Raw genomic sequence first — 20,339 nt, forward strand, 5'->3', positions numbered from 1 at the left:
ACTAAGGTGGATGCAGTTCATGTACATTCCCTAGTACCCCAGATATGTTATCTGGTCCAGGCAGAGCTGTGAAATCTCTTCCAGTATCACTTATGGATATCACATTCTAATAATATAAGTGATCTTGAGTATCCGTACATTAATTATCAAAATGAAAAAATGCTTTTGATGAGCACATAAGGTTAAGAATATTTTTTTACATGAAACACCTTGAATGGGTTGGTAGCTTGTTTATTCATGAACATGACCACATGTACACCGGGATAATCTGGCCAGCCTTTGTTGATTATCTCCATAATTTTAATTTGGGCTATAAATGTACAAAATTTGATCTCAGAAATGGTAAAAATTTGGAAAATGGCTTTTGCAACCTTTGGACAATGGAATAACATATTATGAAGTCAATCAACATCTTTAATATAAAATATTTGAATTACATAAATACAGCACTGAAACTCACCTGATGCAGGGTTAAACCATGGGTACTTACTGTACAGGTGATACTGGAAAATATGAAACGTCCTTCCCAGGTGTAGAAGGGTATCGCATAACTTTGTGCTTAGTTCACTTCCAAAACCACAACTCTTCAGGAACTTCAGCTGTGATTTCACTCAATTCTGGCCATTTTAATCGCTTACTTTCATTGACCTTGTCAGTTTCAGCACAGGAAAACAGAAAATATATGATCTGTTCTCTAACATTTGTGCACATTCTACATACTAGTAGAAAATAACCAAAAACTGCAGCACAGTTTACTGATTTCAGTTGGTCTAACTAATCAAACTGTAAGAAAGCATTGGATATTCAATCATTCCCTAAAAAATTTGACGTGTAAGTCATCACTGAATATCAGCTTAAGGTTGCTGCTGCACGGTTTAAAATCATATTTACAGTAAAATCATCATTTTTGATTTTTTTCCTCTAGAATGTTCTCATTCTTACTGGGCGCCTCAGTCCCGCCCTGACACCAAGCGCTCACCTTATTGGGGAGTTCAGCTGTCATTTAAAATTTCGTCCTCCAATTGGCCCAAACAGGTGTAGGCGGGGTTTGTTTCCAGGAAGTAAGTGGCGTGACTACGGCCCTCACATTGTCGCTAACTGAACTTTTGGCTTGTCATTCCCACAGCTAACATTTTATTTGAACTTTTCTTATTCCACAAACATGGGTGACGATGAAGAAAAGTATGACGGGATGTTGCTTGTTATGGCGCAACAACACGAAGGAGGGGTACAAGAGGTAATTCACTCTGCTGGTAACGTGCTAAAGCTTCCGTGCCACTGTTGAAGCTAATGAAGTTAGCCTGTAAGCTAATAGGCACACCGCGCCTGTCAGGATTCGAATAACGTTAAAGCAGATATTTTCAGCTATTTCACAGGTTTTAACTAATGTTGTCATTATGAAAAAAACGTCTCTTGCTGAACGGATCATAACTTGGCGTCTTTTAATCTGGGGTGTGGTGGTGAATTCGGCTTACATGTGACTTGAATTTCAATAAAATCTCTCTTTTAGTTGATGAGCTCATTTTCTAGATGGTCTGTTTTCGTGGAAAAAGATTTTATGGGTACCTTCCCAAAGTTGTCCATTTGTATATAGGACTGAGCTACCGAGTCATGGCTAAATGATGGGAAATGACAAGAAATTTCTAGAAGAATCATTGTTTTCCATATCAACACACATTTCTTTGCTAATAATACCGGGAAATTTAAATGATCTGAAGGCATTTTATTATTTGTGATGGTCTGTTTTTCTCTCAACAGTTAGTTAACACATTTTTCAGCTTCCTCCGCCGCAAAACTGATTTCTTCACCGGCTGCGATCCGGGTTCTGCGGAGAAGGTGAGTGATATTACTGTGAACGCAGCTTCTGTGACATTCGAGGCTGTGCTGCCAAAAACCTGCACAATGTATGAAAACAGACACATCTTCACTCATCCTACATTTCTCCCCATCTTTTTTTTTTTCTTTTTTTCTTTTCAGTTAGTGAAGGATGCTTTTGCTCACCACAGTAGCCTGGCACTGAACGCCCACAAAGAGAGGCAGAGGAAACAGGAGAAGGAAAAGAAAGAGAAAGCCGAAAGAGCTGCCAAGGTAGCAGAAGAGGAGAGGAAGAAGAAAAACGACGACAGTCCCAGAATTCAGGAACTGACTGACGAAGAAGCAGAGAAACTTCAGTCTGAACTTGACAAGGTGAAATTTGGGTGCTTTGATGCTCTGTCACACGCGTAACTGCATGTGTTACTTAACTCATTTATTTGTTGTGTGTTATTTATTTTAGAAAAAGAAGGAAGAGGAGAAAATGGAGAATGCAGCGACAAATGCAGAAAAGTCATCTGACAAAGCAGAAAAAGAGAAGGGGGTGAGTGAACAGTTTGGCAGTTCCAGAGTGAAATGTTGGTTAAAGGGTTTGGTGTTGACGAGCAGTAAAATCTGGCTCTGCTGACTTGCTTGTCTAAATTGTCGTGTCCACAGTCTGACTCAGAAGGAGAGGAAGATGAGAAGGACAAAGATAAACTGAAGCCTAATGCAGGGAACGGAGCTGACCTGCCCAACTGCAAGTGGACGCAGACCCTGTCTGAAGTTGATGTGAGTTCCTTTTGACCTCAGGATAATGCTTTGACTTATCATTTCTGTGGGATCCTTCTGTATCACCAACTCGTGTTTACTGGGCCATTCAGAGTAAGCGTTATTGACGGCCAGATTTTTAACGAAAGCCCTTGAGAGTGACATCATGTGACAGATCCTCAACTCCTTTCCTGACTGTTTTTCTGTAATCGCAGGGCCTGTTATACAGGCATGGACCTCTGCTGTGATGCGCGAGTGCTAACCCATGTTCCACTTGTCGGCCCCTTAATGTCCCTTTTTAACATTACGCTCCTGTGAGGCCATATTTATATTCAGACTTTTGTCTGAAAATATTGGCGATAGCGATGTTCACTTGCGCGTTGCCAGGAGTATTTCTCACACAGCGTTTACGCGGTAGGAGAGGCCTCATTATACAGAATGGATTGCACAGTCTACTGTATCCATGCAGCTATTAAGGGTACAAGACACTGCCCAGGACCCTGGACATGTTGCCCAATGCCTTATTCTCTGAGGGGTGGATGTGTCTTTCTGGAGCATCTGTAAGATCAAACCACTCTTAGGGCAAACACATGAGCAGCGTATGACGTGTGTCAAAACACAGTTACGCATTCTGTTGCTGTTAAATGATGTTCCCCATAGACTCCGCCCCCTAAACTAGGCTTGTCTAATGCTTTCTAATGGTAACAGCTTGTGTTTTTGTTACGGGCCACATTCAGTTCAGGCAGCATGTTGATAGGTTGACTCCTTTGTATTTGCAACTATCAAACAGTATCACACTTGATATAAAAGTCATTATATGTAATTTACTACCACATCTTCTGTAATCCTCCTGTAGAATACTCTTTGCTTAGCTTTTTGTAGAAACACTGCTTTGCCATTAAAGTGCTTTTATTATACATGGGTTGCTGCCACACACTGATTTTCTAATCATTCAATCATATTAGGTAACACATAAATACATTTAAATTAAGTCATTCTTTACGACTTTTAGCAAAGTAATTATAGCCCTCCCACACATGGTTCTCTTGTCATTGAGCACGTTTGTGCATAAATGAACCAAATCAACAAAAGAATTGATTACATCGTCTGTCAGTCTGCTGTAAATCCAGTATGTTCAGCTTAACAAAGTTGGTAGTCAGCAACACCCTCTGCATCCCCTTTTGCATGTTCTGAATGTTTTGATGCCTATGATTTTAAACTGAATCTAAAATGTGTTACTGTTTTTAAACACCCCCCCCCCCAAAAGCTGGCGGTGCCTTTCGATGTGAAGTTCCGCATTAAGGGGAGGGATGTAGTGGTGGACATCCAGCGACGCTCCATCAAGGTCGGCCTGAAAGGACACCCCCCTATTATTGAAGGGCAGCTCTACAATGAGGTGAAGGTGGAAGAAAGCTCCTGGCTCATTGACGACGGCAAGGTGGTTACAGTGCACTTGGAAAAGGTAAGAAAGGATTCCAGCCTTTGGGTGTCCCCTCAACAGTGAAGAGCGAAGGAAAGTTCTGCTGAATTGTTGAGATTAATAATGTATATATGTTTTTTATTTAATCTTATTCTTTCCTTGTAACTTCAGATTAATAAAATGGAGTGGTGGAGCAAGATTGTTACCACAGATCCAGAAATCAACACCAAGAAAATCTGTCCAGAGAACTCAAAGGTAAAGGCTTAAGCCTTTTGCAGTAACTGTGTGTTATTAAAGGTGGAAAAAAGATTACTGACAAATGCGCCTTGATTTTCCTGCCCTATCCTTCCTGTGTGCATTTCCTGCTGAGCAGCTGTCAGACCTGGATGGAGAGACGCGTGGAATGGTGGAGAAGATGATGTATGACCAAAGGCAGAAATCAATGGGTCTGCCTACATCTGAAGAGCAGAAGAAACAAGACATTCTTAAAAAGTAAGTTTAACCTGTTCAGTTTACATCATGAAACTGTAAAGCTCTTTTTATTCTGTCAGCTAACTCTCCAGAGCAGACAGTGTATTCAGAGTCAGTTTAACAGAAGCTTTACGTTGTACAAAGATTTTATAAGAATGGTGAATTTGAAAGGTGCCTGTGTAGATTTGCCCTCACTATTAACTCACCTGCTGTAACTGTAGGCAGTAAAAGAGTATGGGATTAGTACCAGCTTCTGCCGTGCAGACACTGACCTGGTTCACATGGATCGGACTATAGTGCACAGTAGTTGTAATTAGGGCTGTCACTATCATGAAATTTAAGTTGGCAATTGTGATTAACAATTTAATTGACCCTTTCTGTTCATTTTATGCCACTATTATAGTATAATCCTAATCCTAGTTTAATAATACACATACACCTTATGCCTCGAGATAAGCAATTGATGGCGCTAATTCTCCACTCATGTGCCATTAAACCATAGCAGAGGAAGGGGGAGCAACAAGATGACGTCGTTGAAATAGCGCCAGTAAAAACTCAAACAGTGGAAAACAACGTGGAAATAGTGATGGAAACATGAGATTTCTGTTAGTTTCATCCAGCTTTTTTTAGACAGATGAATGGCAAGGACTCTGACGATAATGCAAAATGATTGCGGTCTGGTCAAATAATCACGATCAGTAATAATCTTGTATAATTGTGACAGGCCTAGTTGTAGTCTTGCATTCTAAACCATATGCTTTACTGTCTCAGTCTCAGAGCCCCAGTTAGCAGTTTTCTTGCTTTTGTTTGGTTTTTTCCCGCCTTCACGGTGGTGCCACATGCTACTGTGTGACATGAGGTTTTCCAAGTTTTTTTCTTTCAACTTATTCTGAATGTATAACTAACGTACAATAAATGATAAGAACCTCATTCTTACACTACAGGTTCTCAGAGAAGATTAGGTAATGTAAACCGTGTGCTGGAGCACTTTATTGGTATTACTGTGCTTTACTGTGCTTTACGTTTTGGCTCATTAACTACAAATTATGTATGTGTTACTCCCAACAATCTTTCATGCCCTGCTTAATTTTTTTTACATTGATTTCCTCCATTGGTTTCATTTCATTTCATTACACAGCTGGATCCGCAGACTCTTTTAAAGTTATTTTTGCTGGTGCATTTTAAAGGGGAACTCCCCGGATTTTTCACATCAGAGTCTGTTTACAGGTGTTGGGGGAGTTCTAGTGCATATGTTGAAGAAGTTGTATAAAGCCTTTTGTGGTTCCAGAGGGAGCTCAGATAAAATCTGCTAAATGTCCTCAAGTGATGTCGCTTTGGTCAGTGTCAGTTGGAACGGAAGACTTTTGTTGTGGAGTGAGGAAGTGAGTTTACCAGACCTCTGTAGACTGCTCTTCATCTCTGCCTGACGCTGCATTAGCCACTACTAGCATAACACACTCTCAATCCCCAATTGCACTGTTGTCAAGCGGTCGAGTTGTATTGTGGGTAATGTCGGCGTCAGGTTTTGACAAGGAGGGAGAAATTAAAAAAAAAAAAAGATTTTGATCTTTTTGAGTCACAGTGGTATAGGGGTCTGATGTCTGATTAAAGCATTGCACTGATGAGTTACGGTAACAATGTGAATATGTTTAAAAGACTTGAAGACTAAAATCTCAAATATCAGAACGTCTTTGAACAGACCAACAGGAAGAGTCTCAAAACAAGTATTGTTTTTAGCTGTTACCATGTTACCATAACATACAAACACAAAAACCAAGGCAGCATTTTGTTCCCTGTGCTGGATTTCCTTGGTTTCAAATCTCTGCGTGCTGATTTTGCTCTGTAAAATGAACGGAAACCAATGGCTATCTCAAGCGTGAAGAACCATGTATACTGCCGTCCATTAAGTTCAGTATATCCCATTCATAGTAAAAGGGCAAAACCATACGACCACCAGCGTGCTTTCATTTGAATATTAAGGGAGAATGATTTCCTCTTTAAGCTTATTAAAGCTGCCTGTAAAGGTCTTGTGTAGTGTATAATAGTTAAACAATACGACTGTGGTGACTGTCGTGGAGATAATTGGCCTCAGAGTTTGTCTATTGACACAAAGTTCACATTGTCTGTCCAATCAAATGTGTTGTCTGATGGTTGCTTCTCAAAAGGGGTCATGTTTAAACAAAAACACTCATTGGCCAGATGGAGGTGCTATAGCTAAAGTAAAAAAATCTTTCCTTAGTGCCCAGTGGGGAAATGTTGACAATCCAGAAATATACCAGCAAGAGAAAAGTTTGATCAAAATCAAAGCAGTTGTGTCTGTGATATTATAAATATAGACGCGGGAATAAATAGACGAGAAAATGATGCACCAGCCAAACAACCCACAGATGGTCTCTGAACAAAAGCATAGTTATCAAGTATGATAATGAAATTATTTTCTATCAAAAAGCTGTTGGAAATATGATTTCAAACAAAAGTGTGACTGCATATTGCTTTGGTGACAGTATGTGAACAGTTTTCTTGTCCCTAACATCTTCTGTCTCTGCAGGTTCATGGCTCAGCACCCAGAGATGGATTTCTCTAAAGCTAAATTCAGCTGAGACTTGCCATTGTCAGCTTCACCTGTAGAATCCACATTATGATTCATGTGAATCATATCAGAACCAACGTCAGGCACCAGCCAACCTCCCCTTCATGTGTTCTCTTCATTCTGGATGTGGTTTTTGTTGATTTAAGATGTCTTAAGGGCATAGGAGTGTGTTTTTGTTGTTCTTTTGTTATGACAACAGGTTTGATGACTGTAATGCCCACATTCTCCCTTTGCATGTTGTCCAAATATTTAAAGATATGTCTGGATTTTTTAATAAATGAAAATGAAAGCGATGTGACACGAGTGCTTATATTTACTGCATTATCAGTCAGCACAAGGGTTAACACATGACCTAATTTCCACTGGGTTAAATATGAGTTCCCCGAACTAGCAGAATTTAATGGAAAATAACTAACTAGTGAAGTTTCAATTCAAAGCCTTTTCCTGCTCACTTTTGTATCTTTGCTGGCTATGAATTTGAAAGTTCACAACCCTGAAGAGTTCAAGGCCAAATAGTGATTTTTTTTTTTTTTTTTTTTTAAACCAGCCCTGTATCATGTTTGGGTCACATTCAAGAGGCTACTGGCCTACAATGACAAGTTCTGAAAGTCAGCAGGCAGGTTAATGACATAATAGTGGAAGTCCTAGCATGGAGCCTGTGTGAATGCCACAGATTTCTAAGCCGTTTTGATTAAATTTATACAGTATGTATAAAAAAAAAAAAAAAAAAGTCACTAGTCATACAAATAGTCAAATACTGTAAAATATTTGCAGTTAGTTTATATCCCTTGTGTGCCAATTAAACGTGCAGGCACAGATTGGAAAGATTTTTCATTTTGAACCACAAGGGAGCAGCAGTGTAAAAAGGCTGAGTGCTTTTTGAAGGTTGAGTGTTATAGTATATAGTAGTATAGTTCATGTGCAACGAGTGCCCGCACCAACAAATCTGTTGGAACATCGTAGAAGATGATCTTTAAGTGGAAGAAACTACAGTTTATCTCATAGTTTTGAATTAACAAGTCGAGTTCTGGGAGGCTGGTAAAGTCTTTTCTTTTATCATTTAATTTTTATTTTTGTTTTGTATTTATCAAACTTCTAAGAATTGCACTTAAGAGTAAAAAAATTCCCAACTAAAATGAATAAGATGCCTTTATCAACTGACTTACTCCTTCTAGGGCACGAGTAACTTTAAAGAGCAGCTCTCAAGTGGTCGCATACATAAGCAATGACGTGCAGTTATTTCCAGTCAGATGCAAGACTTTACCATTTATCTTCCATCATCCATTCTTTTAAAAATAACTTACATTTTTTCTGTCATTTTTTTTATCATGCACAAACATGTGATTTTATTGTATAAAAATTTCTGTGTGTGAAATGTTTCACACCTCCACTAGCCTTTTACATGTTAAGATAACAGTAATGTAATATATTTAGAGTAGTAACATAATTCGATCTATATTTGTAGTGACAACAATGTGAACACTGATGAAACAATAGAATTTGGTTGGAATGGGGAAAAAATAGTAGAGCAGGAAAGAAAGTCAGATTTCTTGTTTGCACCCACTGCCAATGCAAAAAAACTAACAGCTTATACAAAAGCAGCAGCTGCAACGTGAATAAAATGACCCTATTCTGAATTATACATGTTATATTACACACATTACTCCAGGTTATGACCAATAATATATTGTGCAGTCACTCCAACGTATGTCTCAGAAGGTGCGTGTTTTCACCTGAGTCTGTTCTCTGCACCCATCAAGGATTTACTCTTAACCAACTCTCTTAAAGCTGCAATCCTTTCATTTCATTTCCATCGAAGTCCTGATTGACTTGCTGGATGCTTTTCGAAACAGTAACGCTGGATTACATGCATGCATATTTTCCTGTGGGAAGGTAGGCAGTTTGAGTCCAGCGTGTGAATGGCAGACTCTGCCGCTAACAATGAAAACTACCGTACAAAGAGGTCATTACTGAATGTAAATACATTAAATGGCTGTTGCTGAAAAATGCTGGCTATACAGAGTATCCAAAACTGGCTTTGATTTCATTAAAAACTTAAGAATTATATCTGAATATTAAGAATATTTTAAAGTTTAAAACATTTTGATAAATACTTAATATTTTTAAGTGATTATTCCAGTGATTTAGCATCAAACTTCTATAATGTCACTATGTACAGTTTAAAAATAGTGATAGATATCGTTAAAGCTGAACCAGAGATGTTGTTTTTTTTATTCCACTCATTCTTCTTACTTGTCAAAAGCTGGTGCCTACATTAACGATAATGCAACTCGACTAAACAGTCCGGTTAAAGATTTGGGTGTGTTATGCTACAAGCGGCTAATGTAGCCACAAGCTGCTTGCCTCAATGGAGGTGAGGAGCTCACGTCTTTCTAACTCAACATGCCCAGATTTTTTTTTTAATTTTTTATTTTCAAACGTGTAGCCTTCAGCCCCAACTAATGCTGACTCAAGTGACATCACTGGAGGCGGTTTATCAGATTTCATGCATCTCCCTCCTGAGATACAAAAGGCTTTATATATGTTTTTTCACATGCTGTAGTAATACAATCCAAGACCTGTAAACAGACTTTGGTGTATAAAATTGGTGGAGTTCCCCTTTAAATTTGTGGGTGGAAATAAAATGGAAGGATTTTTACCAATTATCTTTCACCAGAACTTTACTGCACTCGGGGCAAATGGACCAAAGTTTCCATATTTGCATCTTTCACATCACCGAAAAGCTATGCAGAAAAATCACCACTCCACTGTAATCATCTTTTAAACGTAGTAGTATTCATACAGAGAAGTTCATTCTTTTCAAAAGTACAAAATTCCTACTCGTGTGAATGCAGTGACTGACATGTCGTCCAAACCCTGAGGATGATCGCCATACAACTACAACTGAGTGAAGGACATGGTTTCTCACTCAGGCCACACTGGATATCATGCACCTCTGCTAAATGTTACTTCTCTGAGGACCAGTTTGCTTACAAGTCTTTTCTGCTTGTGTGACTATCCACAGCTAACTGGACTGGCCTGTCAGGATGGTGAGAGGCTGTCACCATCGCTGCGGTGACCGGAGGAAACATACATTAGCTTATGCTGCCTAGCAAGTCCACCTAACGTGTGAAATTGCTCATGTAGTTCAAAAACACTCTTAGGGCATCTGTCTCATCGGGACAGTAGTGTTTTTTGCAAAGACTGATCTGCAGATCAACATGTTTGAGCTTTGATTTTTAGGCCGTGAAGTATATTACCACATAGGGCATTTCACAGGGCATTCATTTCTAGAATTCTCTGTCATGGACATCAAGTAGTTGCTCAGATGTTACAGTCGCAAACACAAAAGGCTCAGTTTGATTTACAGTCTACTCCAGGTTGGGAAAAATGAGAGATCCTGACTTAATCGGCACTTAAACAAGTGGTGTCCAATGGTATTTTTAACTTGAGCCCACTTAAAACGAAACACTATCCACTCGTAAACCCACATCACTGACACTGTGATCTGTGAGCAGTTCGACCAAAGAATGTTTTTTCTGGGACTGAAGAGGTAATTTAGATCAGTTATTATTTCATGGTTAAAAAGTGTTAGGTGCAGACTGTCTGCACTACAGCACCATGCAACATGTATTTTTTGACAAAAATTTAACAAACAAACAAAGATGATATTCCCTGATTATAAGATAACTCAAGCAAGTTTGAGTTGTTTTTTTGTTTATTTGTTTTGTTTTCATTTTTACATTGTACAAGATGATAGTAGTGATATTCAAATCTTAAACATTGTGGTGTGTTCAAGAGTTTTACTATCAGACTCTAACCCAAACGGTCCCGACAAGGCCATTGTTGTGCCTAAAAGCTTTCAATTTTTATGTCGTAGGAAATTTCTCTCTTCCTCTCTCTGACAGTGCCAGTCGCTTCTATGGGGTCGGGACTTAACAACATTGGTATATGCTGGGTTTTGGTTCCAGTTTTAGCCCCGTGCGGGACTCTATTACCTGCACATACAGTACGCCAAAACTCTGGTGTGGTCCTTTAAGCTTGTTAGTTTCAGTTGGGTTGGAAAACAACTTTTCCAGAATGGAAAATAATCTTTCCAGTCCACCAATATTTGGTGGAAATATCACTGAAAGAAAAAATTTGTCAATATTTAAGACTAGAGTTGCCTCTAAGCTTCATGGCAATCTAAACTACTACTAATACTATTAATAGTGACATTTTGTTAAAGAAGTTATCTAGTCAGCCATCAGTCGTTGCTCTGCTTTGTTCCCCAAAATTCCCCAAATCAGCATACTAAAAATGTATTGGCAAAAGATATGAAATGCTAGAATTCTAACATAGATTGGGGATCACTGTACCGGTTTAACTTCCAGAAGTTCCTTTAACTAATTCAGCCAGCGAGGTGAAGCCAAAGGCCTGATGGGATTGCAGTTGGGTGGGGCGGCTGTATGACTGTGCAGGGGTTGAGGGCACGGAGGAGGCAGAGTCTGCTCAGCTGAGAGCAATGTCTCACCAAGGTACCAGAATTTCTTCATTAACGAAGACACACAGACATCAGAGGGACTGGGTTGGGGTTTAGGGGCGGACGAGGGGGCGGACTGCAAACACACCTCCCCGCCAGTGCGCTGACTCGCTGTTCCAGACTTGTCGACTTGTTTTTTGGCAGTGGCCCCTCATAAATCACCTGCAAGGCCTTGCACAATGTGACTCACCATCATAATTGTGGTGTTTGCGGAGGCCACGTTGCCCTCCTCTCTTCTTCCATTAGGCTTCTCGTGGCTTATTCCTGGAAGTGGAGTAGGGATACGTGAGGGGACACCAGGACAAAGATGGGACAGGAAGCTGGCATTTTCTTCATCTGTCAGATTTTGATTTTCCTGGTGCGTCAGTGGATGACAACACAAGTCTGACTTCAGTCCCTGTATATATCCCATTTCTTTCTTACAACGACTGATATACTTTAATTTGATGTCATTAATAAATCTACTTCTTTCCCTAAAAGCGATATGAAACCTCTCAAACTAATAACTATAATAACCACAATGAGGCAACAGTGACCCAACCCAACATCTGCATCTGTTGTTTAGAGTCCTCCATCCTCCACACATGGGTGCTGGGCACACTCTGTAAAGTGTATTTGGAACACACACTTCCAGGGGTGGAGAGGAGGCCAGTGTGCAAAGTCAAACTCCAATTGTCAATTAGTGAAGGCCAACACAGGCTGCAGGCTTAGGTGTACAGAGCAGATCAGCCATGATCTGGAGGACAAAGGCTTCAGTCAGCTCAGGATCCTCAGATCAACACACTTGCGCACACACACACACACACACACACACACACACACACACACACACACACACAGACACACACCATAACTGAGAGGGCAGAGATGGCCCTGAGCCCAGCAGGACCTGTTTACCGCTCCAGACTGAGCAAAGACTATCAGCAAACATCCTCCCCAGCAAGTCAGGACAACTGCTCATAAACAGCCTGCATCACACATACACTCACACACACAGTGAAGATGAAACACAAGGGCTCAAACTCTTTTAATTTTGGCTTTGTTTCTTACTGAACAAAATGAATTCATTCAACATCAGTTCTATCCATAATAGCTGATGAAAAGTACCTCAGGGATATACTCACTCTATCTGTACTGCATCTGGTAGAGATTGTAGACCTACTTATGATGGACAATATGATTCACGAGTTACAGGCTAATCTCAAAATAATGTCTTTGTTGAGTGGGAATATCTGAATATCAAATATAGCCCATCACATATGAGAAATGCATAGTAAGTAAAACGTATTAAAAAGAAATCAGTTGGGTTAGAAACTCAAGATGGTATTTACAGTACTGTACACATACATATGTAAATGAAAAATTAATGACTAACATATTGCTCTCATAAATATGATGTTATCCTCATCTTCTCTCTCCTCAGCTCTAATATATTTTCTTCTTTTGTTTACTGCTAGAGAATCACACATCTCCTGCTGAGGTAATATGACTCTATGACTGGATTTCATTTCAAATTCACTGCAGAAAAATGCTTTAAGAGTAAAACCCATGACTGAACTGTGCAGGACTTAACATTCCACTTTGTATGTCATGGGCATCCAGACACATGAACTTCAACGAAAGAATAAAATGCTGAAGGAAAGCAATAAAATGTGTAATGTGAAATGAGTCATTTGACCTGATGAACACACGGAATCCTCAACCAACTCTGCAGCTCCACTGAGCCTTTTAGCTTCTGTTTTAGCCCATTGTTTTGCTTCTCTGATCCATAACCCTGCTTTCATTAACCCCATTTCCAGTTAAGTCCCCGTCTACCAAAAGACAGACAGATAATATTAGTGACTCGCTGGTAAACACACTGGAACATTTAGCATCTGATGGGCCAGATATTTTATATATGTCAGGTGGTCAGGAACATGACTTCAAATTAATGCTAATGTTGCTTAGTGTCTGCTGGGAAATGGTCAAGTTTTTGTTAACACATCTACACAGACAGTTTTATAAGGGGATAATATGTCAACATTGTGCTTTCCGCTTCTTCCTCTGTACTTCCTTGTCCTTTCATTAGTTCTATTCTAGCTTCTATTTTATGTTAACTGTGTATTGTATTATTGTACTTTTTACTTACCTATATATATTTGACAGCTTTTAATATTTTACAGATTAAGATTTTACATGCAAAACATATAAAGAGTACATAATAATGTAACACTCTGAAAGAGTGCTTATGGGGTACTTTTTGACACTTCTGTATATTTTTCTGCTCTTTTACTTTCCTAGTAAAATTTTGAATATTTATAATTACTCATGAGTATTTTTACAGTGTGGTGTTGCTATTTTTACTTGCAATAATAAACTGCTTAAAAGTGTTTGTATATCCTGTTAGCCTATTGTGTCTTATTGCTACAGAGGAGACAAAGGTGCACACTGTATAAATGACAGCCACATTCAGTGTGTCTCTGTATCCCAGAAGTCCCTCTGTCATTTGACAGCTTGAACAAAGACAGCTACTGTATTTTCTTCAAGCTAACAGAGATACATTTATAAATTTGGAAGAGCAGTAACGTGGAGGATTTTGGAGATGTCAGCGTTTCATGAGGGGACCTTTGCCCTGCTTGGCCCCGCAAGCTGCAGGTCACATTGTTGCTTCATTACTATTTGCCTGTGGCCCCGTGACCCTCCAGCCTTCATTTGCACCTTGGTGAGGACCACTCCATCACTTTTCAGGGGCCAAACCTCTGTGGGCCTGACACACACATCACACCACTGACATCATGAGCGCACGGCCAAGCCACTGGCCTCAGGTATGAGCTGTGCATAGAGCGGAATGAACGAAAATGCATTTATATTTTAGCTACCCCCCCTTTTCAATTGAGCTTGATACAGGAAGTGCTGATTTGTCTAAAGATTATCTTCTGTAAAAGCAGATACATTTATCTATGACATAGTGTTTTAAAATGAACCCCATAATTATAATACGTATATATTGAAGTTTACGTTAACACGTATTATTGTAAATTTAAAAATAAAATATGAGAGATATGTCTATGGACATTGTAACAAATGAAATACTGTTAAATAGAAGGCTGTGTAATCTGTGACCTCTGGTCAGTTATGATTAAAAAAAACACACACACAAATACACACATACTTGCCATTATAAGCTAAAGTCAGTTACTTTTTCTAAATAATTTTGAAACTTGTTATACATGATTTTTCTTTAAAAGATCCTTTCTTCATTTGATGTATCCACATCTTTTTGGCTGTACTGATAATTATACCAGGAACGAATTTTTACCATAAACATTGTCGTCATTATAAGAAGCTTATTAAGACAACAAGGTTTAAAAAGATTTGCTTAACAAGCAATTAAAAAGGTTGCTAAACTGAGCTGAGTTTGGTTTATGTCCACGGTGTTCCTGCTAATAATGCAAAGCTGTTATTTCATTCTTTTTTTTCTTAATTTATTTAATCTCAGGTGTTAGCATTTTGGGCCCATAATCAGTGCCTTTGACTTTCATCACACGCAGATCTGAAAGTGTTAGCCGTATGTCGCACCATAACGCAGATTGTAACAAAAGGGTGCCAGTGATGGAAAATTACCCCGGTAGATTTCTTAAACTGTACACTTCTCCGTCACCTTGTCATTTCAATTTCGCGTCAAAGAATCCTCATTCACTTAGAGTAGCTGTGCGGACGCTGTTATTTAAAGAAAGCTCATATCGTGGGGCCAAAAATTTGATGATTGAGGTTTGATGCAAGAGAGCAAAGTGAGAGTTACACCTCCCGACTAACCCATGGGTTTCAAAATGAGACATGAAATTTTTTAGGGGTCAGTTTCTTGACCCTTGATGTTTGTACATTTATTAATTAAACCACTTGGCCCTTGTTTGCCCTTTGATTTTAGAGATGACAGGACTTAACGTACATAATGTGTTCTGTTTTATGCTTGAATTTAATATATTTATCGTTCTGTACTGGCGGCTTTGTTTCAGGAAAAAAAAAAAACTTATTGTGGCCCTTAGGGCTAAGAAACTGTGCATTGTACAAGGTAGTAAGTGCCCACAAAACAGACAAATTGAAACCCAGTTTGAGAAAACAAACATATTTAATTTATTATTAAATGACATAAATAAAACTCACAGTGAGTTCAAATACAAATACATAGTTTATGTACATGTGTTTGTGCAGGGGGATTTTTTTGGTCCGACAAAACCCTGCCAGGATACAGAAGGCACTTGTGACTCAGTCCAATCTTAGAACATTTGTATTGCAACCAGAAAAAGGCACATTTATATGGAAAACACTGGACGTTAATTTATTCTATATACACACATATACACATTGGTGTTAGCGGAACCATTTTTTTTTTTAAACTTATATGTTTAAGGTTTCTAAAAACAAAAATTGTGCCAGGGATTGTTTGATTTGGGGTGGTTGTGTGGAGCCATAAGAGTAAAAAAAGTGTAATAAACATTTTGTAGTGAGTAATAAGCATGTTGGGAATTACTAAGAGCAAAGAAAGAGTTTTGACGATGCAGCTATTCTAAAGGTCTATTATTCTATTGTGATATTGTCCAACATGGAAGGAGATGATTGTCTTTCAAGTTCTGTCTCTGCACATCAACATCAGTCAAGTATGACTCCAGCCTAATTTTGCAGCTTTTTTTAAATTAGAGGCTCTGAGATGAATAAACTATGCTTTTTCACAAACAGGAGCCAAAATGGGTCCTCTCAGGTCTTGAGACATTTCCACGTTTTCCCCAGGACCTCTATTTATGTCTTTAGTCCTGTTCCTAAAGCCTCCAGCCTTCAGGGATGACAGCCGAGCGGCAGAGTTGAATTCTCGGCTGCTCAGTAACTCTGAGCTACAGGCGCCCAGGATGCAGTCAGCCTGGCGATGGAGCTCTCGAATTGGGCCTCCCCGACCCCGACCTCGCTCAAGCTGGGGTCATACATGGAGGAGGGCGAGGAGACGGGCAACGAGGAGGTCAGGCCCGTGTAGGAGGAGCCTCTCAGGAACTGGGAGGTCAAACCTCCGGGTATGGATCCCGAGGCCGAGCCTGAAGGGGTGAGGGTGGTGCCGGCTACTGACCATAGGCTGGGGTACTGACTGTGAATGAGAGGGACAAGTGGGTTGGTGAATATCATTATTTTGGTGGCATCATTGGGTCATCCCAGCACAACTTGCAACCCAGTAATTTTCCCACTTTGTCCAAGAAAAGACATCCCAAAGACAGGAGGTATGATCAAGTACTGACATCAAACCAGGACGCCACCATCATTGATACTGAACAGCTTTAACTCATAAACACCAACTGCCTATTATTCAGAACTGAAACCACAAAATAGTATCATGTTTTTCAAGCTGCTGAAGATCCAGCTTGAACGAAAGCACGCAGCAAGACTTTGCGCGGCCGTTCCACACCTTTCTAAGTGAAAGTGTGTGCCCCTGTTGAACCCAGATATGGTTAAGAGGCTCACCTGGAATTAGATGTGGAGTTGGTGGTGTGGGACAGAGTGCCCATGCCCGTGGAGTTGGGGATCTGAAGAGCAGACCAGCTGTCATGAGTCGGCAGAGTGCCCGAAGTGTTGTCCATGTAGTTGTCTGAAAATGAGGTACAGGCCACATTACTTTTTTTTCAATTCTCCTTTTTATTTGTCATCTTAACACAAACCCTTTCACAAATATACATATAGACACACACACACACACAATTTGAACGGGGTCTTACTTGTGCTGGAGCTGCGGTGGGGGTAGTGGCTGGGGTACGGGGCGGACCTGTGGCTCCTCAGGCTGGAGTAGCGCTCGCAGTAGGAGCCCGAGGAGTGGCCCGCGGTGCCACTGAACTGAGGAGGGCTGCTGCTGGGGCAGATAGGACTCTGGCCCGGGAGGAACCAACCTCCAACTGTGGAATTAAATGGACACAATGAGGTCATGCGGCGCACATCGCGAGTCCCAGAGTTCCACGCGCCCTTCATCGGTAGCTACGGCGCTTCAAATTTGAACCTGGACACCGTCCTCTACATTTTGGAACGTGCAGAGATGTAGAAATAAAAGAAACTCACGTTGAGAGTAGCCAGACTGTTGACTGTCTGCACTGTGATCAGGGACTTCTTTATGGTCGCTCCTGCACACAAAAACAACAACATTAGATGCTATACTATTAGTGCGAACTAACTTATTACTGACTGAAAGATTTGAGCCTTAATTCGAGGTCGAGGCCTGTACCTTTCCTTAGCATCCAGGAAGGCTTTGGCGAAGGGATTGTGTTTTATCTTCAGCGCCGTGATCTGCGGGCAGAATGTGACAGCCGTTAGCATTTCGACCAATATTTAGGACGACTCAGTGGCAATAAGATCTGACGTGAAGGATATACAGGACTGACCTCTTCGTTCTGGTAAGCAGTGACAGCGATGAACTGTGTTTCGGGGAAAGACTGGCTGCTGATCATCTTCTGGATCCCTCCGACCTTCACAATGTGTATCCTCGGTTCATATTTGTGCAGAGAATTCAGCATGATCTATGGGTTGGGGTGGGGTGTGGGGGGTTGCAAGTTAACATTAGTTTTAATCAGTAAATTCAGTGTAGTGTTCTCTCTCTGATCAAGCGAAAATGTGGCAGTGAAATGACCTAAATCCAGAGGCTTCAGGTGAAAACCAGACTTCTCTCCTCTTTCTCCTGATACAAATGATCCACGTTATTTAGTCACGTTTCAAAACCCTGGAGAAATCCTACAACTCCTATAATAAGTCAAATGACTTCGGTGTAAGTGTCATATATTTTATCATTAACAAATAAATAACTTGCCAAACTGAATCTCAGCCAGTTCTTAAAGCTCCTTTAGGCCTAATGCAGCACGACAGAAAAATAGATAGGGGGCCACAAAAGCCTCCGTCATCACCACGACTGATGGATTTTCTTGGAATAAGTTCGGAAACCGAACAGCCTCCTCACCTGTCCGCCGCCGTTGAGTTTATTGGAGAGTTTGACTTTGCTGAAGGAAACGGGCGCTTTCATCCAGTGCGCTCCGAAGTTCGGGGAGTCCGGGTGGATGTAGACGCAGCTGGGGCTCTGGGGTTCCGGCTTGCCACCGGGGACCCACTCCCCGTTCACGTACTTCCACCGGTTGTTGTCCGCGGCTACGAAATCCAGCAGCACCGAGTACATGGCGTTGGGGTCCAGGCCGGTGACGCTGGCCCTCAGCACCGGGAACATCCTCCTGGAAAGAAGAGGTCGGAAGTTTGGTACGAGGTTTGTTGGAGGCGTCTGTGCGTACATTTCTGCCGAGACTGTTTTTTAAACGTTTTGTTTTATTGAAGCTAAATCCCAGACAGAAACGCCTCGAGGCCTCCAGGGCCCCAGGCGCAGCTCTTTTGACAGCGCACTTCCATGTGTGTGGGCCTGTCTGATTTCACATTAAAAAAAAAAACTGTTTTACATCCTAGAATGTTAAGCATGTTTTTACAAACTAACTTATACTACTCCCATCTTTAAAAACAAAAACAAAAATCAGCCCGTGCGTAAAATGTGCCCACCCTGTGCGCAGAACACACCGCAGCGGGTTTGCTTTATTGAACCTACCTCCCAGTTTTTGTGACAATCATCTCGTTGGTCAACTCTTTGAACTTGTTCCATAAGTCTGCATCCTCCAGCGTCAGTTTAATATCCCTCTCGGAAGCGTCGCCTTTCTCGCTGCCCTTCTGGAACTCGCTCTCCACGGCGCTGAGGAGATGCTCCAGGCGCTGGTCGGGGTTGGAGGAAGTCATATTTCCAAGGCGAGCAGTTAGACCTAAATCCAAGACGTCTGGCGCGGCTTCTGGCGGACTCAAGGACGGCCGCTGACGGAGAGATCAGGCCCGAGTGATTCTGGTTTCTAAGCCCCGAGGCCTCATCATTTAAGGGCCCCCAGGGACCTCATGGGGATGTGGGGCGTGGTTTGTGCGCAGACACCTCGCCTCCCCGACGGGGTTCGACGTCTCCAAACGCCACCCACACGACCGGACCTCTGTCCACAGTTTCACAGATTTTTTCAGCATTTTAAAATCAACTTCTGCCGTTTACGTTGAAATGTGTGTCCCTCAACCAAAGCCTACTCATAAAATCCACTTTTTCACTCCTGTTCAAAGAAGGACTTTGCTGCTGAGAGAGCTTCTAGTGTGAACTTCAGATTGTAGGATTAATACCTAAAAATCTGTTACAGTCTGTAGCATTTGATGTCCTACACATTCAAAGCTGTGCGATCAAACAAAAGAAGGGAAGCGAGGGAAGAGAGCCGTGCCTTTGAACTCAGTTGTATATTTGCAAATAGTGCTAATCTTTTGTTGTCTCTAATCCACATGGGAGAGGGCTTGTGTTTACTGAGTATGGGCCATTAGGGCAGACTCTGTGTTCCTGTTGTGCCAAAGTGTGGACAGCCCACAAGTGATGCTGGGATTTGCATAATGGGGCTGCATGTCTCCCTCTGAGGCCGTAATATTAAACATTCCAGCCTGTCGGAGGCCGAGCGCTCGGCGGAGGCTACTTCTACCATTTAAATAAAACACCTGACTAAGCTCTAAGTCTCTGCCTGATATCATTCAGAAGAAAATACAGTTAGTGCGATATGCCATAAAGGAGAGCTCGCTGAGCTTCATCTGTGCACAGTGGGAAAATAGGCGCTGAATCCCAGGCTGAGCCGGACTCTTCTTTAGCCCTTAAATCCATTTCTGCTTTTGCGTTGTCTCTAGCAGTGTAAAGTGGTCAGAAATTCAACCTCTTTTGAGTTACTGTA

The 20,339-nt window shown here is 41.0% G+C and overlaps 2 protein-coding genes across 2 annotated transcripts; one reads left to right on the forward strand and one right to left on the reverse strand.

The window, feature by feature from the left end:
- Positions 1-1,032: 1,032 nt before the first annotated feature.
- nudc (nudC nuclear distribution protein) lies at positions 1,033-7,336 on the forward strand. The gene is made up of 9 exons (XM_040120870.1): positions 1,033-1,237; positions 1,759-1,836; positions 1,978-2,187; positions 2,276-2,356; positions 2,470-2,583; positions 3,830-4,024; positions 4,154-4,237; positions 4,356-4,474; positions 7,002-7,336. The coding sequence occupies exons 1-9, from the start codon at positions 1,163-1,165 to the stop codon at positions 7,051-7,053; spliced, it is 1,008 nt and encodes a 335-aa protein (XP_039976804.1). The 5' UTR covers positions 1,033-1,162; the 3' UTR covers positions 7,054-7,336.
- Positions 7,337-15,713: 8,377 nt separating this feature from the next.
- tbxta (T-box transcription factor Ta) lies at positions 15,714-19,452 on the reverse strand. The gene is made up of 8 exons (XM_040121778.1): positions 19,151-19,452; positions 18,524-18,788; positions 17,955-18,089; positions 17,798-17,859; positions 17,635-17,696; positions 17,301-17,474; positions 17,050-17,173; positions 15,714-16,678 (listed from the first exon to the last, which is right to left on the reverse strand). The coding sequence occupies exons 1-8, from the start codon at positions 19,333-19,335 to the stop codon at positions 16,420-16,422; spliced, it is 1,266 nt and encodes a 421-aa protein (XP_039977712.1). The 5' UTR covers positions 19,336-19,452; the 3' UTR covers positions 15,714-16,419.
- Between the last annotated feature and the right edge of the window lie 887 nt (positions 19,453-20,339).

The sequence above is a fragment of the Xiphias gladius genome, chromosome 24 (assembly GCF_016859285.1).
Source record: "Xiphias gladius isolate SHS-SW01 ecotype Sanya breed wild chromosome 24, ASM1685928v1, whole genome shotgun sequence".
NCBI lineage: Eukaryota > Metazoa > Chordata > Actinopteri > Istiophoriformes > Xiphiidae > Xiphias > Xiphias gladius.